The sequence below is a fragment of the Catharus ustulatus genome, chromosome 9 (genome assembly GCF_009819885.2).
Source record: "Catharus ustulatus isolate bCatUst1 chromosome 9, bCatUst1.pri.v2, whole genome shotgun sequence".
NCBI classification, from domain to species: domain Eukaryota; kingdom Metazoa; phylum Chordata; class Aves; order Passeriformes; family Turdidae; genus Catharus; species Catharus ustulatus.
The window spans coordinates 1,347,291-1,373,293 of record NC_046229.1 but is presented as its reverse complement, the minus strand read 5'-3'; the positions used below and the strand labels follow the sequence as shown (position 1 = coordinate 1,373,293).

Genomic DNA, 26,003 nt, shown 5'->3' with positions numbered 1-26,003 from the left:
TGGAGGCCAGGAATGGGAATGAGGAGGGATGGAGGCAGGAATGAGGGAGGATGGAGGTGGGAAACAGGAATACGAAGGGATGGAGGCGGATCGGGAATGAGGAGGGATGGAGGCAGGAACGTGAGGCGATGGAGGCGGATCGGGAACGTGAGGGGATGGAGGCGGATCGGGAACGTGAGGGGATGGAGGCGGATCCGGACTGTGAAGGGATGGAGGCGGATGGGGAATGTGAGGGGATGGAGGCGGATCGGGAACGCGGCGGGCCGGCCCCTCTCGGCACCGCCTCCCCTCCGCAGCTGAGGGCGACGGAGGCGGCTCGGGCGGGTCTCGATTGCCCCTCCAGAAACCCTTCCCCAGCTGCGGTTTTTCCTCCATGGAGCCGAGCTGTGCCCCGCAGGGCCTGGCGGGGCCTCCCGGCGGCGATCCTGAGGGAGGAGCTGGGGAGCGCCATGAGGGAGCGGCGGGCGGCCGGGGACAGCGCCCAGGTGGGACATTCCTGCCCCAAATATCCCCCAAAATTCCCATAAAGTGTGAGGTAAAGGTTGGGAGCGGCCGGGGACAGCGCCCAGGTGGGACATTCCTGCCCCAAATATCCCCCGAAATTCCCATAAAGTGTGAGGTAAAGGTTGAGGGCAGCCAGGGATGTTGCTGAGGTGGAACGTTTGTCCTCATACCTCAGATATTCCCCAAAAATGCTGATAAAATGTAAGGTTAATTCTGGGGGTGGACAGGGACATCACCGAGGTGGGAGCCTCAAATATCCCCACAAAATGCCATGAAGTGTGAGGTAAAAGTTGAGGATATACAAGGACATTACTAGGTGGCACATTTGTCCCCATGCCTCCATGGGGTGCCCCAAATATCCCCCAAAATATCCCCCAAAATGCCAATAAAGTGTAAGGTAAAGGCTGGGATTAGATGTCGAGGTGCTGGCTGGGGTTGCTCAGAGGGGGTGCAGACATATAAGAGTTAATGAATAGATTATATATATGTATAGTTAATTAATAATATAGTTAATTAATAGATTTACAGGCTGGTTTGGGTGGGGAGGGACCTCAAAGCTCATCCAGCCTCACCCCTGCCATGGCAGGGACACCCTGAGCTGTCCCAGGATATTCCAGCCTGGCCTTGGACACTTCCAGGGATGTGACAGCCACAGCTTCTCTGGGCACCCTGGCACAATTCCTTCCCAAAATCCCATCCATCCCTGCCCTCCTGTCAGTTCCATACCCTCCCTCCTTGCCCTGCTATAAATCCATGCCCATTTTTGAACATGTTGATTAAATTTTTTTTTTCCCTGCAGGCTGTTCAGGCGCTGGCAGTGCCCAGGTGTGAGATCGTGGTGGTGGCAGCTGGGTGAGCAGAGCCTGCACAGCAGCAGCAGGTGCCTCTGGGATCCTGAGAGTGACACATTTTCCTCCTGAGAGTGACACATTTTCCTCCTACATGTTCAAAAACTCCTCCCTGTTCGCTGTGGCAAACATCTACCTGTGTATTTTGAATAGGGAGGTAGTGGAGTTGAACAGTAGGAGAAAGGAATATTCAGCCTAGCTCGTCCTGTCTCTGTTGTTGAAAAGATCTGTGAAGGACCGAGGTGTTCTCACCTGCTTTGGGTGGATGGAGTAAGGGGCTTTCCCACAGTTTTCTCTGGAAGTGGCTTTCTCTTTCTATGACACAGTTTTGCAGCTGATTGCTGCTTTCAGAACTTGCCCTGGAGGGGAGATATTTTCAGAATATTGCCTGTAAGTAATGTTTTCCCTGTTCTCCTCCAGGAAACATTGCTAGAAGCATCTGTAGGAAATAAACCGTGGGTTTAGCCTGCCTGGCTTTGGGGCTGGTGCTCCTCAGTCTGTCCTGGTGCACTGAGGTGGGGTCTGCTCTGAATCTAAAACCAGACTTTTTGCTGCCCCTATTTCCCAGCTGAAACCTGCAGTTAGATTTCCCTGCCTCAGAGACCAACCCTATCACAAACTGCTGATTTTATTACAATTTAGATACAAAGCTAAAACCAGAACAGAAGTTACTTCATGCACTCATGACTCCAAGTTTAACCCTGTGAAATGCAGACAACCCGAAGCCCCTTGCTGGTGTGCAGTGTGACATTTAAGCTACAATTAAAGAACACAACTGGAAGAACTGTGGTTCATGTCATGATTATTTTAATCCAGGGAGCTGTGACACCCTGAGCTGGTGCATGTCAGCACAGGGAGCTGATCTCTCTCCTGCTGCAGCCCACGTTGCAGCAGGATGTGGCCAGCAGCTCGGCTGCCTCACGTTTGTTCAGCACAGAAACTTTGCTGCTGTTTTGCAGATCTTGCTCAGCTCTGACGTGCTGGGGTTCTTTGCTGTGGATCCCCAGGCTCAGCTCTGGCTGTGATGAGAAGTCAGAGTCACCCTCGTGTGGGAAATGCTGGGGGGTTTCACTCTCTGTGACAGGAAAAGGAGAAGTTCAAAGTTAAAAGTCATGGAAAGATGAGTAATTTGTGCTTTTTATCTTTACTAGAAAGACAGTCTGTGATCAGCATGGTAAAACTCATAAATTTAGGGATTTATATTGAAGAGTGTCCTGAGTGCCTTGAGTCTTACATTAATAAATTTGTTTCTCCAGGAAAAACTGGGATTTGATGTGTCAGAGGCTCTTGACCAGCACGTTAAGCTGGGCCTGGGGGGTTCCTGAGCTGCAGGTGTTGCATTAAAGCATCAGCTACCCCAAAATTCTGGCTGTTCCCACAGAAATTATCATCCAGCTGCAGTTGAAACACCTCAGTACAGCTGGGCCTGTAAGGGTGTAGCAATGCTCATTTTAAAAGCAAGGCTCTTCAACAGATTTTGGCTGTTGCTGCCCATGTTACCACTTTTGTGTTTGGTTAAAGCTGCTGCTACAAGAGAATTTTCCAAAAATGCAGATGTAGGAAGTGCAGAAAGCCTCTGTTGCTGTCACCTGCCTCAGTTATTTTCTTTTTCTCTGTTTCTGTTTTTCTTTTTCTCTGTTTCTATTTCTCTTGTTCTCTATTTATTTTAATCTGTCAGAGTGCAGATTTCTAGCTGGGCACATAATGGTTGAATTTCCTGACCATCAAATCAGCATTTTCTGCATATCAAAAAATCTGCTAACAAGTATAAATATACACAAAACCACATGAAGGTGCTTAAATTGGAGAGTGGATATTGAACCTGCTTTAATTACAAATTTTATAAAGTTTCTGGTTTCTAGTGGGGAAAGTGAAGGCTGCAGTAAGACACTTGCACCAACTTCAGCAAAACTTGTCACTGTCACTTGAAATGTGAGATTTTCAGTGATAGCATTGCCTTGAATCCTGTTCCTCAGGTGAGTTTGGAAAATCTTGGTCTGAATTCTTTTTCTTTAGCAAAACAGCCCAGGAAGCTGAGCCAGATGAGCTGCAAGGAGAAGGAACACGAGGAGTCGCAGCTGCTGGTGCTGCAGGGATGGAGTGGAGCAGCGGCTGTGCTGTTCCCCATGCCCTGGGATGCCCTGGAATCCCCTGGGATCCCCTGGAATCCCCTGGAATCCCCTGGAATCCCCTGGGATGCAGGTGCAGCAGGCAGGGAGGGTGTGGGAACCCAGCACATCCCTCTGGATGGTTCCAGACCCTGGCAGGGGCTCAGGAGCCTGGGCACAGAGCCCAGACCCCCTGTGCCTTTGATTTCTCTCCCTGGGAAAAATTACCACCCTTACATGAAGAGTTACAAGTCACAAAAAATAAATAGAATAGAAATTAGATTATTACAAGGTGAAAAAGTAAATTCTAAAGATGTTTATAAAAAGGGTCTGGGGTCAACAAGGAGGAACCTGGGCGTGTTCTGTCCTTCTTTCTCCTTCTTCCTGCATCCATCTTTTGGGTGATGTTGGCACTTTTAGATTGGTCTAGAGCAGAACCAGACTGTACAATATAAGTGATAGGTATTGGAAGATAACTGTAAATAATGTTGATGTAGTTTATAGAATAAAAGATAATCCCACCCCAGGGGCGGGCAGTGAACGGAGCTGGGCTGGGCAGGGAAAGAACTTTGAGATGAGATAAAATAATTCTGGAAAGAACAGAGGAGTCTCAGGCTGGAACACAGAGACTCTAAAACAACACAGAGACTCTAAAACAACACAGAGACTCTAAAACAACACAGGGGGTCAGCTCAGGCTCCAGAGACACCAAGCCCAGGAGAGCCCGGGCTGTGCTCGTACTCACCCCGCAGCTCCCGGTGCTCCCCGAGGTTCCTTTTCCAGCGCGAGCCGCCGCAGGTGAACACCACGGCTCTGAGGAAATCCCTCCCGCAGAGCCTCACCTTGTTCCCTTCCCCTTCCCCTTCCCGTGCCAGCAGCAGGAGAATGAGACAGCTCAGTGCCAGCAGCGTGCCCCTCATGCTGCCACCGTGCTGCTTCCCAGCTGGATTTGGGCAGGCAGGAGGGATCCAGTGGGGAATTCTGCTGGAGCCTTCCCATTTATACTGCAGGTCTGTCCACTCCACTGAGTAACAGCTCACTCAATGTTTGCTGAAACCAAATAAACTGCTTGTTTCTGGTCATGGTTGAAGTGCTTTGGGATGTCGGTCAGGTATTAAAGATTTCTGAAGTCTGCCTAGCTGCTTTTCTGGGAACACCTGAGGTGTGACACGTTTATGGGGTATGGCTTAGGTGGAGGCAGTTCATGTGTGTTCTGCCAGAACAAAAGGGTGTTTATGACCTGGTTTGGTGTCTGTGTTCCCTGATGCCCAGTCCTCACTGGGATCTTTATGTGCTGGTGATCCCAAAGAAAAATGGGATTAACTCCTTGCCATGCCGTCTGTGTGCACCTCTTCATTCCCCCACCTGTTTAATGCTAACTGTGGATGGCTGTGGGGAAAACTCTGCTGAGAAAATCCACCCCAGAGGGAGTTTGGGGCAGATATTGGTGTCCCAGCCAGGATTCCCAGTGTGCCAAGAGATGGGACATGAGCCTGCAGCACAGGGAGCTGAGTCTGCTCTGGGAGCAGAGCTTGGTTCTGAGTTACTGGTTCCTGATGTTGGCTTCAGTGTATTTACATTTCTGTAAAAAATCCTTGCAGTAAAATGCCTCTAAGAGGAAATTTCTCAATTATATGGAGAGAAATTCCACATTTAAGGACAAAATACCTGAGGAACTTTGGAGATGTTGAGCCCTTCCTAGCACCACAAGGATTTTCCAGCACCATCATGTTACAGGTAATTAATTTTCACTGGGTGCAGGGTGGGTTATGATGTGTTACAGAAAGCTTGCTTTTTAGCAGTAAGCAAACAGCCAGGGGCATGAATGGAAAATATAGGGTGTATTTTGGTCAGATTTATAATAATGATTAACAAATGATTCACCTTAACGAGCCCCTTTCTTTGAAACACACCAAGATGAATTTTATGTCAGGGGGAAGTTTGCACGTCCCCTGTCAGGTGTGCAGCACACAGAAGGAAGTGGATGTTAATGCAGCACAAATGGTCCTTAATTCAGTGATGTGTTTGAGTGCTGGGTGTTTATTGTCAGGATAATGAGAGAGGCTGGATGGTCTGGATCTATAAAACACACCTTTCCATTCCAGTTGTGCTCAGCAGGGCTACAACTTGTGCTTAATCACTCCTCTGAGATGCTCCCTACTTCCTGTGGGCAGGAAATCTTCCACTGGGTGGTTTTTTCTGTCTCTTTTGCTCTGCCCCCCAGAAAAGCCAATTTAGGCAGCCAAACACTGCCTGCTTTCAACCCAAGGAGAAAAGATCCTGAGGGAAAAGCAGAAAGGGATAAAGGAGAGAAGATACAGAGACCTTCCATGATCAGGATTCCAGAAAGAGCTATCCATGTATGAACAATGAGAGGACTTCCAGGAGGAAAGGGCATTTGAAAGAAGTTTCTAAGCAATGTGGCTTCAAAGAGAAACTTTAATGATTAAAAAGAATAACCAGTTTAGTTCATGCTACAGCAAGTGTTCCCTGAAGGAGAAGTGATATCAGCTCCTGTTACACAGCTCCAGCAGGAGCAACAATGTCCCACAAGGAACCAACCTGGAAAACAAGAGGAAAAAGAGCTGATTCTTCTTTGGAAAACAGCATTTTTGGCAGGCCAGGTTGGGTTGCATTTGTGCTGTCACATTTGGCAGCATGCAAACATTTCTCTTGTTTATAAAGGAAATGAATTTCCAGTGGTGTTGGCAGCAGAAGAGCAGCAACCACCACCTTTCAAACTGCTGCTGGAATTGTGATCCCACCTGTCCCAATATTCCCTGCTGGGTGTTTCCCATGAGCTTTTATTCATGAAAGGTTTGAATTCATGAAATGTTCAAATGAAAGTCAATTCTGAAAGGTTCAAATTAGGAGGAGTAAAATTCTTTGATTTCAATACTGAAAGTAAAGATTGACATTCCTGTCATTAGAAGGTTGGAGTTAGTTTTTACTGAACTGAGTTTACAATCTTTCTTTCAAAGCAATTGTAGTGATAATTTATACTTCCTTATGATGATGCATTATCCCTGGTGTTGTTCTTTTAGGCAGTTATGGAAGTCTGATACTGATTATCCTGGGACCAAAATCTACAGCTAGAGCTCTTCCTCCTACAATGCATTGAAAAATTTACAACTTCCATGAGGTGTGTGTGTGTTCAGTCAGTGTATTTCCCTTATGTAAATGCACTTTCAAGGATGACTCTTTAAAAAAAAAAATTTGGAAACTAAATTTTTGGCTCTTGCAAGGCAATGCAGTATGAAGTGAAGCAGTATGGAATAATTTAGATTAAAAGGTTGTGAAGAGTTCATCTAGTCCAATCTCCTGCTTCAACCAGGGCAGACTTCAATATGAGAGCAGGTTTCTCAGGCCTTGTCTGCAGTGATGCTGAACAAGTCTGGGCCTTAGACATGTCTGAACAAGCCCAGGCCATGGTGTGTATTGAGTGCACCAGCCAAACTGTATTTAGCTGGTTTTCTCCATATTTTGCTGCTTAGATGCTCTTCTCTGTGCTTTGCTGTATTTTCCCATGCCTAGCTGTTTTTCTCCATATTTCTTAGTTTAAATATTTAAAAATATCTAAAGGTAAAACATTCTTAACAGCTGTTAAACCAGCTGGGGCAGGGATCTTTATCTCTGTGGGATATCTCCTGTTAATGGGACATGTGTAAAACCAGCTGGGGCAAGGATCTTTATCTTTCCACAGCCCATCTTCCCTCCAGGAGATCTCTCCTGTTCATGGCCCTTAGTCCCAGTGCGTGGCTGATAAAATTCCATCATCCCATGGGGAGATGCTCCACACAGGGGAGGAGCCAGACATTTCCTACCCAGATAAAAACTGAGATTTGGAACACCAAAGCTGCCCTTACCCACTGGGTTCTGGATTACAAGAGCTACCAGACCTTTCTAAAAGATCAAAACTTCAACCAATGTTTATAACACTGCATGGATGAGCCATTTTAGGGGATTTTTCTGTATTGAGTTGATATTGTATCAACTGACAATTCCCAGAATTGCCTTGCTGGCATCCCAGCCCCTCTAGCACATACCTGTGGGGTGCTGGGGACAGCCAGGTTGTGCAGCTGCCACACCCCCACCTGGCCACAGCTGTCCCCCAGGAGCAGGCACTCAGCATTCCTGGCAAACAGCAGCGAGCTGAGATTCCCTTCAGGGCTGGCAGCACAGGACAGCACGGGCTGGAAGCTGCAACCCAAGAATTAATGGGTACCAAGCATTTATCAGCATTTCACTTTCTGTGCTCACAAGCTGGGGAGTGAGGCAGGGTTTGGTTTGGGCTCTGCCAGAAATAAAAATCCTAGCTGCTGTTAACTAAGATAATCCTGCTTGCCTAAAATCTGTCCTAACCTGGAGAGTGGTGGTTGATATTTTTATTAGAGGGATAATCTGCAGGGCTCTGGATCCACCAGGGCTTCACACTGTCAGTAACACAAAGCCCAGAGCAGCTGGGCAAGGTCACAGGTAACTGAGCCATCTCAACTCCAGACCATCCAATCTTTATCAAAGCAGCTCAGTTTTGTTACTTTTCATTCTAATTCTGCAGAAAAAGGGCAGTTTTACAGTTTATCAGCTCCATGAGGCATCCAGCTCCTCTTCCAACCCCAAATCTCTGATAACCACCACCTGCTTTTACTCAAGGAGTATTTCAAGCGAAGTGTAGAGCTGTAACGATCTGATAAAAACACTGATGAGGTCACAACGTGTGACAAACAGATCTCAGACTCTTCATTACTCACATGCTGACGCTCAGATCCCAGATCTCCACCCTCCTCTCGTTGACTGCCGCGAAGATGCAAGCTGAGTGTGGAGCCCACTTGATGTCATGGACAAAAGCTGTGACAGAAGTGAAGGTTAAAAGAGGGGTGTGGGAATCCCGCTGCCACAAAAGGATGCTCCAGTCTGCAGAGCAGCTGAGGAACGTGTCTGTGCTGCAGGGGTTCCAGGCAACCTTGTACACAGGGCCCTGTTTGGAGAGAAACAAAACAGAATTGGGTGTTGCTGTAGAAAATCTATTCTGTTCTAGAGCTACCCAGCCTTCCTCCCACAGGTAAGACTGTTTAACTCTACAGGACAATCAGATTTCTGATTGCTGTCTTAAAATAAAGCCACAACTAAACCTTTATAATACCAGTTTGAAAAATTACTTGAAAAAATCCTGACAGGGTAGAAAGTAATCCTGTAAGACTGAAGCTTTATGCTAAGGGAATTAATTCCTAATATTAATTCCTAATATTAATTCCTAATATCAGAGAAGTAGTTTAGGTTTCTTTTGTTGCACATCTTCACTAAATATAAGCGAAGAAACTGCCACATTTTTGAACTGAGCAGTTCCTGCTGTCCTTGTTTAGGGTGTCACTCACCTTGTGGCCTCTGTATGTCCCCAAAATCTGCTCCTTGCCTGAGCAAGAGCAGCAGTGGATGTGGCCCTCTTCTGTTCCAGCAAGAAAAATATCAGTATCCTGCAAGGACAGGAAAAGCAGCCTAGGTTGGTTAAATTTATCACTCCTGCAGGGCTGGAGGGGTTCAGAGCCAAGGAGGAGCTCCTGTGAGGGGTGAGTGAATTGGAACCACAATGCTGCACATTTGCTGGGGGTGTTCTCCAAGTGTGCTGGGGTTTGACTCCTGGAATTCCTGGATTTTCAGCAATCCACGTGGAAAAGGCAGGAATTCTTGGAGTGCTCTGTGGAGGAAGTGCTCAGCTGGATGAAGAGAAGCTCAGCTGAGCCCTGGATGTGGAAGGTGTTGAACAAATTCTCCCAACCTTGGCCACCACACATGGGGAACTGCCCCAAAGCCTGCCCAAGGAAATGTGAGTAATACCCACATAATATAATAGTCACATAAATAACGTGGCTGGGAGTGATCTGAAGTTTGAGCTTTCATCATTTCCAGATTCTGTGTTGCATTAGTGTGGAACTCTGAATTTCATATAAAGTGTTCCAGGCTCTCCTCCCAGCCCAGGCACACAGAACAATCCTTTCCCAGCCCAGAACCAAGGACACCCTGCAGCTCCAGCCCCAAAAATGTAACCAGGGAATTGAGGAGAGAATCTGGGAGGGTGGGACTGCAGAGCCTGGAGCTGGAATTGGACAATGAACCCCAAGATGGAAATGGAACAGAACTGATAAAAGTGTGAAACTCCTGACTTGGGTTCACTTTGGGTGTAGCCACAGCCCAAGGTGAATCCTTTGAAGGCCTTTTAATAAATCCCTGCTTTATTCCTTTAACTCTGTCCAGCCTCTGTTCCAGGCAGCCTCTCTTTAGGCATCAGGAGGACAGGGTTTGTTTTACTATTTCATTTGGGATAAATCTTAGTAGCCAGAAAACAATTTATTTCCAAAGTCCCTGGTTATTCCCACTAAAGCAGCTCCAGGTGAGGCTCCCACCTCTGCTGCAGGGTTTTCCTTCAGGCAGGGTGTATTTTCTGAGCCTACCTCTGGATGGAAGTCAAAGCACATTCCAGCTGCCTGTTGTGATATTGGACCTTCACTTTTCCTTTCTCTCTCACCTGGTGATTTTTTCCTCTCACTTTCTGTTCGCTTGATTTTCATCACATCTGTGTGAAGAGCAGGAGGTTTTGTCAAATAGGTGTGAGGAATTCGTGCTGCTTTGGGAACTCAGCAGCTCTGAAATGTTTTGTGGGATAACTGGTGGAAGGAATGTCAGCTGGACTCAAAGGGAGCAGTTTCAGGTGCTCACCAAAGCAATCCAGCCTTTGCTGGATGAGCCACTGGGTCATTCTCCCATCTCCTGAGATGCACATCAGTGTCTCTTTTTTGTCACCTCTGTCCTGCTCCACCCACCTCAGCTGCCACACTGGACCTTTGTGTTTATTTAGGGATGCACTGGGGAAAAAAACCACATGGTAAATCATAGATGAGCAAAGACAACATGTTTGAAAAATTATTAAGCTTCCACTTGGTAATGAGTGTTAAGTTTTATAGCAGAAATGTTTAGTTTTCTCTTTAAACATTGGTTGTTTTCTCCAGGAAAATGTTTCCTTTATTAAACATGTTTGATAATTTATTTCATGTTTATGTGCTTGCACCATGAAATCAGTCTGCACCTTGTAGGAGCTGCCCTTGGGGCAGGTGCTTCCCTCATCCCCCACCCATCCCCTCCCTCCTTTCCTGCTCACCCCTCATTTACTCTGATGTTCTCTCCCTTTTTGGTAACAGAGATCAGAGTGAAAGCACCAAAAGCTCCCACTGCTCTCCCATAAGGATTTATTATGCAGGGCTGGATTATCCTAGCTTGGTGTCCCAGGTTACAATGTACAGATGTGCCCAAAAATCTGGATTCTATCACCAGCTGTTAAACCAGGTGGGGCGATCTCTGTGGGGATATCTCCTGTTAATGGGCCATGTGTAAAACCAGCAGGGGCAGTGTTCTTTATCTCTGTGGGATATCTCCTGTTCATGGCCAGCTGTTAAACCAGCTGGGGCACTGTTCTTTATCTTTCCCCAGCCCATCCTCCCTCCAGGAGATCTCTCCTGTTCATGGCCATTGGGTCCCAGTGCATGGCTGATAAAATTCCATCATCCCATGGGGAGATGCTCCAGCCAGGGGAGGAGCCAAGTATTTCCTACCCAGATAAAATCTGAGATTTGGAACAGCAAAGCTGCCCTTACCCACTGGATTCCAGAGGACAAGAGTTACCAGACCTTTCTACAGGATCAAAACTTCAACAAGACCATGTCATCTGGACTGCTAGCACCACCCTAACTAGCAGGGTGCCAGGCTCTATTCTGACTCTGGCAGTGGTTTTTCTTTCCTACTATTGCATGGATTTTATTTTCCTCTTTTTTTTTTCCTATTAAATTTTATTTCTCACTTGAAGTCTCTCACTGATTTTCCTTTCAAAACCATGACCCTAGGACACAGAATATAAATTACAGCTGGGGGTAAAAGGTTGCAATTCCTGAAAGGAATTTAAGGAATTGAAGGAGGCAGTGGCTGTCCTGGGGTGCCCCTTTGCAGGGCTGGCTGGCTCAGAGCTGCAGCTCCAGGCTGACCTGCTGTCCAGCAGCGCGGCGTCCGCCCGGCTCTGCACGTCGTAGATGGCCACGCATCCGTTGGCCATCCCCACTGCCAGCAGGTTTGGGCTGCCCAGGGAAAAATCCACAGCAGTCACGCCGTGATCACAGCGGAAAATTCGCTCTGGCCACTGCCCAGGGGAGAAATGCAGCAAAGCTGTGAGCTGGGTGAGTTTTTACCTCTTTTCTTAGCACTAAATCTCTGCTGGAAAACTCAAGTGATGGTGACCAGAAATGATTGGCTCCATGTATTTCTTGCTACAACTGATAAAATTAGGAAAAAGATAAAGATTGTGTAGAAATATGACACTGGAAATTAAAGTAGGGCTACTCCAAACCAAACACCTAAAAATATCTTTGGTGACAGCAGGGAATCATGAGAGTGTTAAAGATGCATCAAAGGTTTGACTCTGCCTGGTTTAAATTAGTCCAATTCAGTCTTGGCCAAGAGAAGTTTGTAGTAGAAATCAAACTGAAATGTAATTTATGGCAATCAGAATCTTGTTCCCAGGACATTTTGTAACTGAGATTTCCACATATTTTTTGAATGGTTGGTTTTTTAAAAGGATCCCTTTTCAGATGGATCTGCAGAGGTGTAAATGTTCCATCTATAAAATTTCCTCTTTTACTGACAGTGTTGTGAGAAGTTAGAGTAAATAATTGCAGTTAAAAGGCAAATCAAGCAGGAGTTGTCCAGAGAAAAGCAGATTGCAGGAAAAGCAAACAAAGGGACTCGTTACCATGGGGTTCTTCAGTGACCAGCAGCAAGCCAGGCCTTTCTTCTGATCCTGAGACACAAACTCTCTGTAACCAACTGCCACGAGATCCTGCAAGCACAGAGCAGCAGCAACACCTCAGCTCCCCTGCAACTCAGCAGGATATTCCCCAAAGCACCTTTGTGTCAGGTCAAAACAGGAGATACACTCTTCTGGAATTGTATTTTAATCTGCATTATTTCATGGAGTGCAGGAGAATGCTGCTGATTTTCCCTCTCAGTGACAGGAGCTTCAGAGAGCCCCTCAAAGTCCTGAGCTTTCCACAGCCCTGAATTCCCTTCATTCCTTTCCATAGGCAGAAGGAAAATCCAGCAGTAAGTCTTTCCTTCAGCTCCATTCATTTTTCTTTTCTTGCACTTAACAAGTTTGTGAAACTCATATTTTAAAAGTAGCTGATTGTTTGCCCTGTGTTCTAGGACTGAAGTCTCTAAATGTGTCTAACTTTTTAATGCCTGGAGATCTGGTGCACTAGAAGTATGAAATGTCTTGATTTTCTCTCTTTTTTTTTCCCTCACTGGGTTTCTGTTTCTCATCCTCAGCAGCATTTTTTCTCTCTCCCATTCATTAGTTTTGTTTATTGAGTTCAGTTGGGGAAACAGAGTTTTATATGACCAGATTAAAGAAGCTTTGGTTTCTGTGCTGTTATTGTGCACCTTATCCTTAAATTTTGAGGAGTTCTGCTTTTTTGGGAGGTTCCTGTCAGAGACAAAGACATGGTGTCCAAATTACCACAAATAAACTCCATCAAGTATAATAAAATTTAGCAGCAGGGGTTAAATTTCAATTTTAGAACAGATCAAGTCTGTTAACATTGCTGTTCAGGGTAAACTGGAACAATTAATGACATTATAGACCAATTAAAGCTGTGATTGTAGGGAAAGCCTAGGGCAGATTAAAGTAGCAAAAGTGAGAGATTAGATCCATCCCTGAGATCCCTGCCATGGAATCCCTCCAGAATTCAGAGTTAAATTAAATGAAATTTAAGAGAATTAAAGCTGTGATGTGTAGGGAAAGCCTAGTGCAGATTAAAGTAGCAAAAGTGAGGGATTGGATCCATCTTTGAGATCTCTGCCATGGAATCCCTCCAGAATCAGGAGTTAAATTAAATTAAATTTAACAGAATTAAAGTTGTGATTGTAGGGAAAGCCTAGTGCAGATTAAAGTATCAAGAGTGAGGGACTGGATCCATCTTTGAGATCCCTGTGAGAAAATCACCCCAGAATCAGGAGTTAAATTAAATTAAATTTAACAGAATTAAAGCTGTGATATGTAGGGAAAGCCTAGTGCAGATTCAGGTATTGAGAGTGAGGGATTGGATCCCTCCCTGAGATCCCTGTGAGAAAATCACCCCAGAATCAGGATTTTATTGCCACCTGCCAGCTGGGAGCAGCTCAGGGATGGTTTTGCACTCACAGGGTTCACTTTGTTGCAGGCCATGCTGCTCACACTGTGCCCACTGGTTAAATCACAGCTGTATGACCAGAGCTGCTCCAGCCTGGGGCCTGCACCTTCTGCTGGGCTCTGCTTTGGGTCTGGCAGGGTTTCCTCCTGCTTCTCCTCTTCCTTTTCCTCCTCATCCTCATCCTCTTCAGCTTCTTCCTTAGTCTCTGAGGTGACAACAGGTTCTGAAATGCACAGATGGAGAATCTGAGTAGATTTCACTTATCTCACTCTCATTATTCACAACAGAAGAAAAATTTGCCTTTTCAGCAAATATTTTGTAGGGGAAAATAATTAAAGAAGTGAAGATTTGAGGAATTAAGACATCCTAACTTGTGAAACTGTGACTGAAATTGGCTGGGGAAAGAGCAAACAGCTGGGTTGGGCTGGAGTGAGCCAGGTGTGCTGCAGGTGGGTTTAGCTACCCAGCCAAAAATGAGGAATTTTTGTGGAAAATGAGGAATTTCAGGCTGGAAAGAGGCTACAGAGCAAGGAACAAACCTATCAGGACAGGAATGTGCCGGTAAAGGGCCAGCTTGGGTTGAAAAATGTTCTCCATGAGAATCCTCTCCATGACAACTAAATCCTGCTGCAGGTTTGCTGAAGTTAAGATCTCTTCTGAGCTGCATTCCTTCTCCCCGTGGCTCCTGGCAGGAACAGCACTCTCTGCAGGGAGCATGGAAGAAGTGGGATCACACAATTAGGGCATGTTCCAAGTTGGAATGGATCCACAAGGATCAGAGTCCAACAGGCCCATGCTGCCTGATAAGAGATAAATGGGATAGAAATGCTGTGAATGTGATAAAACTTCACACTGAAAAATCAAGGGAGAAGAATTCTCCACTTGCAAAAAGCAGAAGGATTAAAAAAAAATACTTTCACTATGAATTTTTTCTTGCTTTAATTTTCTCTTCTTATAATTTCATAATCTCATCATATTTTCTTATTATAATTTTCTTATCTTTTTCAGATACTTCTGGCATTTTTCATAAATGGTGTTTTGTTTCTGCTTTTGAAGGTGAGTACCAGCAAACCTTGTCCCTGAGTATTTATCTTTATTTATCTTTAATTTTTCACAAATGGTGTTTTGCTTCTACTTTTGAAGGTGAGTACCAGCAAACCTTGTCCCTGAGTATTTATCTCTATTTAAGATCATTTCTGCTGGCAGTGTGCAGAGCAGTGCAGATTGTCCAAGAGTCTTTAGCAAACCCTCCTGCAGGTCCCAGGCAGTGATTTTCAGTTTTCCCCACAGAGCCCAGGGATGTGCCTGGTTTAGGAGGATGAGAAGTGGAAAATGTTACCTCTGGCAGAAGGGGCAGCCACAGCCTGGCTGTGCTCTTCAGCTGAGGGAGGTTTGCTGCTTTTCCCTGCTGGGGCTCTGGGTTCTTCTGTCTGTGCAGCTTCTGAGGCATTCAGGGAATTGTCCAAATCCCAGGGGGTCACCATCATCCCTGGGAATGAATTTCCTTTCACACAAGGCTCTTGTTTTTGATAAATTATTGCAAAGAGCTTCCTACACCCCAACTGATGGGCTGGGGGGCTTTGGAACCAGCTCTGCTGCCAAAGATGTTGATCTTTAATCTGGTATTTTTGATTTTGTTTCAATTTCATGTTCTAAGCACTATCTTTTGCAAATTTACAGCAAATAATAATAAGTGCTTAATAAGAATCATGAAAGCAGATAAAATACCTTTTAAATTCCTGCTCTTGTGTGACTGCTGCAGCTCCAGCAGGGATTTTTGGGGTGTGGTTCCCCTTGAGCAGGGCCAGCTCCCACCCAAACCTTGCCTTGATGGTTGGAATGAGCCCTGCTGATGCTCCAGGCACACAAAACAAGTGGCAAATAGCTTTTCAAAACAATTATTTACTTTGGGGGTTTATCCCCTCATTTTACAGACACCAACACAAAGGAAAAGTGTTTGGAACAGCAATTCCCCATCATTTTGTTGGCCTCTTACACACAAAAATAACATTTTCTGGGAGTGCTAGGAACATTTTAATTGCAATGGATTCAGTGTTCCAGCACTAAATTCAAGATTTAGGGAGGGCAGAAAAGGCCACCACAACCCAAACTGTCCTGTCTGAACTTAAAGCTCTGGATGTGGAAGTTGAGGGAACATTTCCTGCTTAGAGACAGAAGTAGAAAATCCCTTTTCTGCCAGGTTTACCTTTCTCTGCCATGGTGATTGCCTCACATTGCACTTCCTTGGTTTTGGCAGCTCCAGAGATGGTTTGCACCATTTTATCTTCAAAGTACTCACTGCCAATTTTGGCATTGCAAATCTCTGCATAAATCTTATTCCTCTCTCTGGAAAACAAAGGAAACACTGGCTGGTGACTCCCTGGAAAAATTCTGCCTGGAATTCTGTGTCTTTAATGTTTTTCCATGTCCTAAATTTCCTGCTTTTTTGGATTGCTGGATGTTATTTCAGCCTTTGTATCATTCTGATCTCTGTGATGCTGCTCTAAAACAGGAATGGCCTGTGGAGAACAGAACCCAAAAAAAGCAAAAATCCCTCTTCCAGCTGCCTGGGAACTTTGGGGGAATTCAGAGTTCAGAGCTCTCCTCACTTGGGAGTGAAAGGCAGAGACAAAAAAAGGAAACTTCTCCTTTTCTATTTCAGCATTTCCACCAAAGTTCTGGTAGTTCAGGGAGCACCAAGGGGAGCTGCCTGCTCTGTTGAACTCTTCTTAATTCATAAATAATTAGAAGCTACACACAAGAATCCATGCAGCAGTTTGAAATGTCTTAATTGTTTCCATGAAAATCAAATTTTCACCCTCCTCCAGCCCTGGGTTTTCCTAACCTGCCATCATTTGCCAGTGGAAGGGAGTAGGAATTTCCTCCAGGATGTGGGGCTGTAAGGAATGGAGGTTTTGCTGATGCCTTGGGGTTTAGCTTTGTGTTTTTCAGAATCTCTGCTGCTTGGTGTGTAACTCTGAAACTTCATGTTAGGAGTTAGTGAGGTGTTAGTGAGTTCTCTTCACAGGGTGGTTGGACAAACAATTCCTTCCCAGCTGCAGAATTGAGGACAATTTTTGGTACCCAAAAATCATAAACAGCAGTGAGGGGAAGGGGGCAAACAGGGGATGAGACTTCACAGCCTGGGGCTGTGCTTGGATAATTGACCCCAGTGTAGAGATGAACAAAATCTTATAAAAGGGTAAAAACTCATGACCAGGATCCATCCTGGAATTTGATTTGGGTGCAGCCCTGGCCAGGCTCTGGCACTGCCCAAGGTGAATCCTTTCAATCAATTCCTATTTTATCCTTTCAGTACATTCCTATTTTATCCTTTAATAAATTCCTGTTTTATCATTTCAATCCATTCCTATTTTATCCCTTTTGCTCTGCCTGGTCTCTGTCCCAGCTCAGCCTCCCCAGGCAGCACTGCACTCAGAGAAAAGGCAGCTGACTGAGAGAGCTCAGTCCTGACTCACAGAACTTTCAGAGCTCACTGACAGAACTCTCAGTCCTGACTCAGAACTCTCAGAGCTCACAGAACTCTCAGAGCTCACATAATTCTCATTCCTGACTCACAGAACTCTCAGAGCTCTCACAGAACTCTCATTCCTGACTAACAAAACTCTCAGAGCTCTCACAGAACTCTCATTCCTGACTCACAGAACTCTCAGAGCTCACATAATTCTCAGAGCTCTCACAGAACTGTCATTCCTGACTCACAGAACTCTCAGAGCTCTCAGACAACTCTCATTCCTGACTCACAGAATTCTCAGAGCTCTCACAGAACTCTCAGAGCTCACTCAGATCTCTCATTCTTGACTCACAGAATTCTCAGAGCTCTCAGAGCTCTCACAGAACTCTCAGAGCTCACTCAGAACTCTCATTCCTGACTCACAGAACTCTCAGAGCTCACAGAACTCTCAGAGCTCTCACAGAACTCTCAGAGCTCACAGAATTCTCACTCCTGACTCACAGAACTCTCCCAGCCTCCTCTGCCTCCGTGGACACCAGAGAAGTTGGCAGATCCAACATCCAGAGCGTGTCTGTCTCTGACAGGAGAATATCCACCCTCTGCTCCAGCTCTGCTTCTGTCAGGGCTGCTGTCCCCTCCTCCTGCTCAGCTGGAAAACCAGGGCAACAAAGCAACACTGAAAATTCACAGAACAATCAATGCTGGGCTGGATCAGGGTCTTACAAATCCCAGGATATATCAGTTTATATATTAAATTTGTAAATATTGGGTGTGCTCTTTACCAGACAAGCTCAAAGTTGGGTCTTGGTGAGGTTCTGTTTCATCTAAGCCAGACTTGGTTGCTGATATGCTGTTTCCACGTGTCCTTCAGGGACAAAAACCAAGAAATTGTCTCAAAAAATGAAAAAATGTGATTATTTTCTGGAGGTACTTTGCATTTTTAAGCCATTTTTAATGTATATCTGCTCCTTGTTGATATCCCAACCCCTGGGATTGTCCTTTGGAACAGCCAGCCTGGGAAATACAGCAAAAAAAGCAACATCTTCATCTCAGAAATGAATGTTTACAATTGTAATTATAAATTGTGAGTAATTACAATTATTCCTTGCATTTTGATGATGCTGTGGTTCAGGATTTCCATTTAAAACACCAATAATTATTGACCAGCTTTGCATGACTTCATTGAGTGTCAGCCCAAAATCCACTGACTGGTTTTGTTTTCCCCTCTGTGCTGAAGGTTTGTAAATTAAAGTGCAGTGAAACACAATTTAGGAGTTTTAACTCCACATATTTTGTCCAAGAGCATTTTTGGAGATGGATGCACATAATCCCACAGAGGTAATTGATTAAATATTATTAAAGCTGAGAATTCTTATTATGTTAAACATATTTGGACTCAATGATCCTGAGGTCTCTTCCAACCTGTGAATATTTTTAACTGATATTTTTAATATTTTAACTTGCTGTTTTAATTTATATATGTAATAATTTTGGATAAAAGGTTGTCTGCACTTATTAAATATCACTAAAACACAAAATACTTGAAGAGAAAATTTCCTTGCCTGGTTACAGCAGCATTGGGGTCTGGCTGGAAGAGGGGATGTGGTGTCACATTCTTCCCTTCATCATCAAAAACCTGAATGAAAATGGAATTCATCAGGATAATTTCCTTGTGTTCCCTCCCAAGGGATGGGGAGGGGTTGGAATTCTGTTTTCCTGCAGGGCTCAGCCCCAGCTTGCTGGGATTCTTTGGGAAAAGCCACTGCCAGCCCCACTTGTGCTTCTCCCTGTGCCTTTTCCAGCTCATTTATTCCATAACCACCACCAAGGGTGAATTAATGGTTCTGATTAATCCAGTCCAATTAACAGAGCAGCCAAACAAATCAGATGAACAATTACACATTTTATTCATGACAGGGTTTAACATACTTCAGTGCAGGAAGGTGAGGTGCTGAAATGATTCCCAGAGTACTTTTGGGGAATATTCTGGGTTCTGGGTGAAGACAGGAGCTGCTCCAGTAACAAATCTCAGGTGAGAAATGTTGATTATTGTCCAGCTGGGCTGTGGAAGTGTCCCAGGGCAGCTTGGAGCAGCCTGGGATGATGTCCTTGGGAATGGGATGAGCTTGGAGGTGCAACCCAACCATTCCAGGGCTTTTTGGTTCTTCCCATGGGTGGATTTGGGGCTTTTCCACTTTTCCCAACCCAACTATTCCAGGGTTTCTGTGATTCTTCCTGCAGGTGGATTTTGGGCTCTTCCCACTTTTCCCAACCATTCCAGGGCTTTTTGGTTCTTCCCACAAATGGATTTTGGAACTCTTCCCACTTCTCCCAACCCAACCATTCCAGGGTTTTTGTGATTCTTCCCACAGGTGAATTTGGAGCTCTTTTCACTTTTCCTAAGGCTGCCAAATCCAACCATTCCAGGGTTTTTTGGTTCTTCTCACTGGTAAATTTTGGGCTCTCTCCACCTCTCCCAACCATTCCAGGGCTCCTTGATTCTTCCCCCAGATGGATTTTGGGCTCTCCTAGCCATTCCAGGTTTCTCCCAGGTGAATTTTGGGGCTCTCCCAACCATTCCAGGTTTCCCCCAGGTGGATTTTGTGCTTTCCCAACCATTCCAGGTTTCCCCCAGGTGAATTTTTGTGCTCTCCCCACCTCTCCCAAGGTGCCCCAGGATCAGCTCACCTGCCCAGCTCCCAGCAGGCCCCTGCTCTGGCTGGCTTTTCCCTGGGAAGCCGTGGAAGTTCTGCGGGAATTCGAGGCTCTGCTGGCTCCAGCACCTCCTGGCCCTGCCCTGCAAGCACCAGAAATGTTAATAATGAATAAATAAATATTGATATTTATAAAATAGCACCCACCAGAAATATTAATAATAATAAATAAATATTGATATTTATAAAACAGCACATCAATGCTAAAGGTTTGGCCATTTATCTAAAGCAATTCCTAATTTATTATTGTAATTCCTAATTTATTATGTATTGTGATTATTGATAAGAAAGGATTTTTAACATTTCTTATATAATTTATTATCTATTACCAATTATTTTCAAGGATTTTAACCATTTAGAACCATTTCTAATAAAGGATTCTTACAATTTCTTATATATTGCCAACTATTTTAATGGATATCAACCTCTCACAATAAAGGATTTTTACCAATTCCTATATATTATAATTGATTATAAAGTATCAATTATTTTAAAGGATTTTAATCATTTATAACCATTTATAACCATGGACACTTACAGTTTCTAATGTGTTATAATTTATTATAAAATACCAACTATTTTCAAGGATTTTAACAATTTCTAATAAAGGATTCTTATAATTGATTGTATATTGCCAATTATTTTAAGGGATGTAAACCACTTCAGAATCAATAATATATAAATACAATTATATAATACACATAATATATATTTAATATGGAAAATTATATATATAATAAATGATTTATTTTAACATTAATTTATCCTAAATTGTTATGTATTATGACGTATAGAATGTAATTTGTTACATATTTCAATTTATTATGTATTACCAATTATTTTAAGGCATGTAAACAATTTTTAATACAAGATTGTGGGATTGTGGTCATTTATTGATTCTAATTTATTATATATTATAATTCCTTATAGAGTAATAATTGTTTCAAATTGTTTTAACCATTTATAAAAAAGGACTGCAGCCATTTATTATAATTTATTGTATATAATAATCACATATTGCCAATTATGGATTTATATTTAGGATTTAGACAATTTATAAAAAGAACTTTTGGCTCTTTATTTGTTATAACTTCTGATGCCTTATAATCAATTATAGAATATAATCAATTATAGAATATAATTTATATTACAATTCATAATCTGCTACTCATTAAATATGTAAACTTATAATAAAGCCCTTTAACAATTGATTTATTACAATTTATTATAAAATATAATTTATTACACATTATAATTCATTAAATGTTACTATTTATTTTAACGGGTGTAAACCATTTATAATTAATAAATTTTGGCCATTGATGTAATTTATTAAGTACAATTTATTATTACAGAATATAATTTATTACAGATTATAACTTATTATGCATTACTAAATATTTTAAGGGATAATAATAAGGGATAATCCACATATACCAAAGGGATTTTTCCCATTCATTAATTATAGTTAATGATCTATTAGAATTGATTCTGTATTATAATGTATCATTATAATTTATCATTATAATTTATCATTATAATTTATCAATATAATTTATCATTATAATTTATCATTATAATTTATTATTATAATTTATCATCTATTCCCAGGCATTTTAAAGGTTTTGAAGCTATTTTAATTGCAATAACGTTGGAGTTTTAGGCCGCTCCGCTGCCACTCACGGCGCAGGCCGCGGCCCGGGCATGGCGTCCCGCGGTTCCCATGGCAACGGCGCCCAAGAAGCCGCGCGCTGATTGGCTGCCAGCAAGGGCGGCGCTGATTGGTCGCTGCGCGGCGCGCGGGCCGCGCTGTGCTGGCGGCCGCAGCCCCGGGCCGGCCCCGGCCCCGGTTCGGGTCCCGCCCCCGCCCCGTGTCACCGAACCAGCGCTGCCCGCGCCTCCGCCCCGCCGGCGGCTCGGCCTTCCCGCGGGGCTGCAGCGCCTCGCTCGCGGGGGATTCACCCCTGAGTCAGCACAGTCGCGCCCCGCCGGTTCTTTCGGCACCGCCCGCGGGGACCGTGTGAGGGTCGGGGATGCGGCTCCTGCGGTGAGCCGCGCGGCTCTGCAGGGGCACGGCGCGGCTCTGCAGGGGCACGGCGCGGCTCTGCAGGGGCACGGCGCAGGCGTTTCCACACGAGCCGCGGCCGCGGTGTCCTCGCCGTGACACAGCCGCGATGCCCGACGTGCGCGCCGGGCGCTGCCCCGCGCCGGCCCGGGGACAGCGCTGAGCCGGGCAGGTGAGGCACCGCGGCTGCACGGAGGGCACCCTGAATGACCGCTGCTTCTGGATCTTTTTTCTCTTTATTTCACGTGGTTTTGCCGGCTTTATGTTTAACCTAGAGCTGGTATTGTGTCACCCAAGAGCCTCACGCCCTGCAAGAGCCCCGTTCCCCGAGGAACCCCCGTTCGCCTCACGGCCGATGAGACACCCCCCGCGCCTCTGCGGCTCCCCGCGTGAGTACGGCGGCCGGGCCGGGCCGGAGGGTGGGGGGAGCGGCAGCGGCACCGCGGAACGGGCGATGCTGCGGAGCCGGCGGCGGGCGGGGCCGGCGGGACTCGGGCACCGTGAGGGGCCGCGGCGAGCGGGAGCCCCAGCACCGGCCGGGGCGTGGCCTGGGCACGAATGAGCGCAGAGGGGCGCGGCCTGCGCGTGATTGCCATGTGAGGGGGCGGGACCTGCTCCTTGAGTGACACGTGAGGGGGCGGGGCTTGTGCTCAGTGACATATATGGGCATGAGGGGCCGCGGCGGCCGCGCCTCGGCGCGATGGGGGCGTGGCTTTGCGTTTTGAGTGACAGGCGGGGCCTGTGGGCTCCGTGACAGACGTGGGGGCGTGGCCTGTGCGCTGAGTGGCAGGCGGCGGGGAGCGATGTGCGCTTTGATTGACACGTAAGGAGGTGGCCTTAGATTCGAGTGACACAAGGGGCCTTGCTTATGCATTGAGTGACAGGTATGGGCGTGGCTAATCCTCCAAGTGACAGGAAGGAGGCGTGGCCTTAACGCTGACTGACAGGTTGAACCAGCACTATATTACATGCGGAGGGCGTGGCTTCGTAATGACTGACAGGCGATGTGGGCGTGGCCTCCCCCTGACTGACAACCGCCGCACGCACCCTGCCCGCTTCCCGCGGTGCGCGGTGACGTCGTGCGTAACGTGGCCACGCCCCTCCCGCCCCGCCGCCGCCGCTCCCGGTCCCGTCCCCGCCGCTCCCGCCGCTCCCAGCGGGACCCGGCGGCGCTTCCCGGCGATGTGACCCTCTCCCGGGAATACCAGCGATCATGGCTGAGGTGAGAGCGGCGGAGGCCTGCCCGGGAACTTGTTGCGCGGGGTTGCAAGTTTGTTGTGGGGACCGGAGGCCCGCGGGTACCGGCGGTCCCGCCCGCTCCCCTCAGGGGCCCGTTCGGGTCGGTACCGACCCGAACGGGCCCCTGAGGGGAGCGGGCGGGACCAGCGCGACGCCTCCCGGTTTTTATAGCAGCGCGTCTGCTAAAACATCGCTTTATTTCCTTTAAATATCTTTTTAATAGTCGTTAAAACAAAGGGGAATTGCCTAAAAGCTCTCCTGGCAGGGAGAGCTTGCTGGTGGAATTCCCAGGATGGGCGGGGAGTGGGGGGGTTATCTGGGGATAATGGGAGTTGTGTTGTGGGATAGAGCGGGGATGTGATATGGTAATGATAGGGAAATAATGGGGAAATGGAAAAAAAAAAGCCTCTTTATGGTAGTGTGGGGTTGGTGGGGGTTGGATTTGCCCATCCCAATAGGATCAAATCTTTCTCTTTTAGGGCTGGTGAATGGATATTCCATTAAGTTTTCTTCTAATGATCCCTAGATCCCATCTCGAGTCTGTTTGCTGCTCCAACAGTGTTGAAAAATGTGTTAGAAATGAAAATTAGGAAAAGTAGAGTTTGTGGGACAGGTGTTGCTTCCAGGGCAAGCTGGAAGTGTCAAAATTAGATTTTACAGATGAAGCTTTTCCCCTTGAAATTCCTGAATATATGGGGATTTTTCCTTAAATCATTTTCTTTTTTTTCCTCCCAAACCAAAACTTTAATGGAGCAGTCTTCCTGTTGTTGGGACAGCACGTCCTGAGCTGATCTTAGAAATTGTAAGAACCTGCCTGGGTGGTTTTGTATCTTGAGAGGGAATCACAGACCTGATCCCAAAAAATGTGGGGGTTAAACTCCTGCCTTGTACAGAGCTGGAGAGAAGTGGGGCCTCTGCTGGGAGCATCAGGGTGTTTGGGATGTTTGGCTGGAGTTTTTGTGCATTTTTTGTTAATTAACCCAAATATCCTGTGATAATCCCGGTATTCCACAGGCTGTGTGTGCTGTGGGGCTGAGCTGGGATCACTTCCTGCTCAGTGTCACATCCTCACATCCACGTCACTGCAGGGCAGCAAAACCCCAGGGCTGGGGTTTGTGCTGCCCAGGGCAGGGAAATCCTGCTGGGGATGGGAAATCCCACCAGGAAATCCCAGTGGGATGGGAAATTCCACTGGGAATGGGAAATCCCATAGGGGATGGGAAATCCCACCAGGAAATCCCAATTTGGCATGGGAAATCCCACTGGGGATGGGAAATTCCATTGGGATGGGACATCTCTCTGGGGATGGGAAATCCTACTGGGGATGGGAAATCCCACCAGGAAATCCCAATTGGGAATGGGAAATCCCAGTGAGGATGAGAAATCCTGCTGGGGATGGGAAATCCTGCTGGGATGGGAAATCCCACCAGGAAATCCCATTGGGGATGGGAAATCAAACTGGGGATGGGAAATCCCATCAGGAATGGGAAATCCCATTGGGGATGGGAAATCCCACCAGGAAATCCCAACTTGGGATGGGAAATCCCAACTTGGGATGGGAAATCCCAATTTGGGATGGGAAATCCCACCGGGAAATCACAATTTGGGATGGGAAATCCCATTGGGGATGGGAAATCCCACCAGGAAATCCCAGTTTGGGATGGGAAATCCCAATTTGGGATGGGAAATCCCAATTTGGGATGGGAAATCCCAATTTGGGATGGGAAATCCCAGTGAGGATGGGAAATCCCAGTGAGGATGGGAAATCCCAGCAGGATGTGGAGCTTTTCTTTGTGGATGTTGTTCTGTGGGCCAGGCCTTTTTCTGTGTGACAGTCTCAGACAGGAGCAGGGCTTTTCTTTGCTTTTTTGGGGTGAATTCCCTGTGTTTGAGGTGAGGGGGCAGGGAGAGGGTTTGATCCCTCCCTGGGTGAGTTCAGGAGCAGCAGCACCCGGAGTTAACTGTTGTATCTGTGAGGAGGAACAGTAATAATCTCAACAAATTAATCCTGGGGTGATTTAACACCCTGGATACAGCTCCCAGCTCAGTTTGTGTTCCCAGCTCATGGCAGAGAGCTGAACTGGCTCATCTCTAGGGCTCCTTCCAGCCCAAACCATCCCAGGATTTTAGGAATTTAGGGAACAGAGTTGGAATTCTCCTTAGCATGGCATTTCCTGACAGCTCTGGTGTCAGTGCCTGCCTGGAGGAGCTGCAGGTGATGAAAATGTGGATGAGAAGGTGTCAGAATGGTGGTTCTTGCCCTCTTTGCCACCCTTCTCTCCCAGCAAACCTTGTGCTAAGTGTTCTGAAGGGCTGCACAGGAGCTCCTCCTTCCCTCAGGAACGATCCTAAAACTTTGTGTGGCAGAGAATCAGAAACCCTCAAAGCCCAGTGTGACTCTGAAACTTGTTGAGTTGCACAGGAAGGCTCTTCAGAAAGGGCTGGAGGCCAGAAAGTGAAACTAAATTCACCAAAAGTGCTGCTTCACTTTTGCAGAAGTGATTTGAATACAGGACAGACAAAGGGAAACAAAAAGATTTTGAATATATATTAAATTTGGGATTAATAAACCTGTGTTGGAGTTCTTTTTACTTTTACATTCCTCATATTCCAACACGTCAGGAGTTTGTTCCAGGCATAAACTGGAAAGAAAATATCTCTAACTTAAGATCAGCTGAAGCTTTGTGGCTGTTACAGTATCCTGCACTAAGCTGCTTACTGAGTGGTTTTGGTGGAGGGAATGCTGATACACACAGATTTCCTCCAAAATACCTATTTTAATGCCTCCTGAGAAGAAAAGATTGGGGCTGAAAAGCTTGAT

General features: G+C 45.9%; 4 protein-coding genes across 9 annotated transcripts in view; 2 read left to right on the top strand and 2 right to left on the bottom strand.

Annotated features, from left to right (window-relative positions):
• Positions 1-128: 128 nt before the first annotated feature.
• DYNLT5 (dynein light chain Tctex-type family member 5) lies at positions 129-1,856 on the top strand. Its single transcript, XM_033067543.1, is given in 8 exon segments — positions 129-174; positions 234-273; positions 275-309; positions 312-368; positions 371-408; positions 1,304-1,347; positions 1,349-1,418; positions 1,420-1,856. Coding segments are annotated over 8 exon segments (462 nt in total). The 3' UTR covers positions 1,552-1,856.
• A 286-nt stretch (positions 1,857-2,142) lies between these two features.
• Positions 2,143-4,396, bottom strand: INSL5 (insulin like 5). The gene is made up of 2 exons (XM_042779563.1): positions 4,206-4,396; positions 2,143-2,427 (listed from the first exon to the last, which is right to left on the bottom strand). Exons 1-2 carry the CDS (start codon positions 4,378-4,380, stop codon positions 2,198-2,200), a joined length of 405 nt encoding a protein of 134 aa, XP_042635497.1. The 5' UTR covers positions 4,381-4,396; the 3' UTR covers positions 2,143-2,197.
• A 1,482-nt stretch (positions 4,397-5,878) lies between these two features.
• On the bottom strand, positions 5,879-21,975 carry DNAI4 (dynein axonemal intermediate chain 4). 3 transcript variants are annotated; one of them, XM_033067420.2, is made up of 16 exons: positions 21,562-21,623; positions 19,853-19,961; positions 18,727-18,800; positions 17,947-18,029; positions 17,666-17,813; positions 15,896-16,035; positions 15,029-15,178; positions 14,229-14,393; positions 13,701-13,912; positions 12,252-12,338; positions 11,491-11,642; positions 10,175-10,320; positions 9,910-10,031; positions 8,836-8,934; positions 8,212-8,438; positions 7,332-7,660 (listed from the first exon to the last, which is right to left on the bottom strand). In XM_033067420.2, the coding sequence occupies exons 1-16, from the start codon at positions 21,582-21,584 to the stop codon at positions 7,417-7,419; spliced, it is 2,181 nt and encodes a 726-aa protein (XP_032923311.1). In that variant the 5' UTR covers positions 21,585-21,623; the 3' UTR covers positions 7,332-7,416. The 3 variants fall into 3 exon arrangements, with proteins under 3 accessions (XP_032923310.1, XP_032923311.1, XP_032923309.1); XM_033067419.2 differs by adding an exon at positions 5,879-6,022 and having other exon boundaries at positions 7,507-7,660; positions 17,666-18,800; positions 21,562-21,629; XM_033067418.2 differs by lacking the exon at positions 21,562-21,623 and adding an exon at positions 21,841-21,975 and having other exon boundaries at positions 7,334-7,660; positions 17,666-18,800.
• A 45-nt stretch (positions 21,976-22,020) lies between these two features.
• The window catches only part of MIER1 (MIER1 transcriptional regulator), a 35,874-nt gene continuing 31,891 nt past the window's right edge, over positions 22,021-26,003 (top strand). Inside the window, exons 1-2 of one of the 4 annotated variants that reach the window (XM_033067422.1) lie at positions 22,021-22,115; positions 22,219-22,332. Coding sequence is in view for 1 of the 4 variants with exons in the window: in XM_033067421.1 (XP_032923312.1) it covers positions 23,157-23,165 (9 nt within the window). In the remaining 3 variants the exon portion in view is untranslated. Of the gene's footprint in view, positions 22,116-22,154; positions 22,333-23,055; positions 23,166-26,003 lie in introns of those variants that run through there. The other 3 variants (XM_033067425.1, XM_033067424.2, XM_033067421.1) reach the window with 3 other exon arrangements.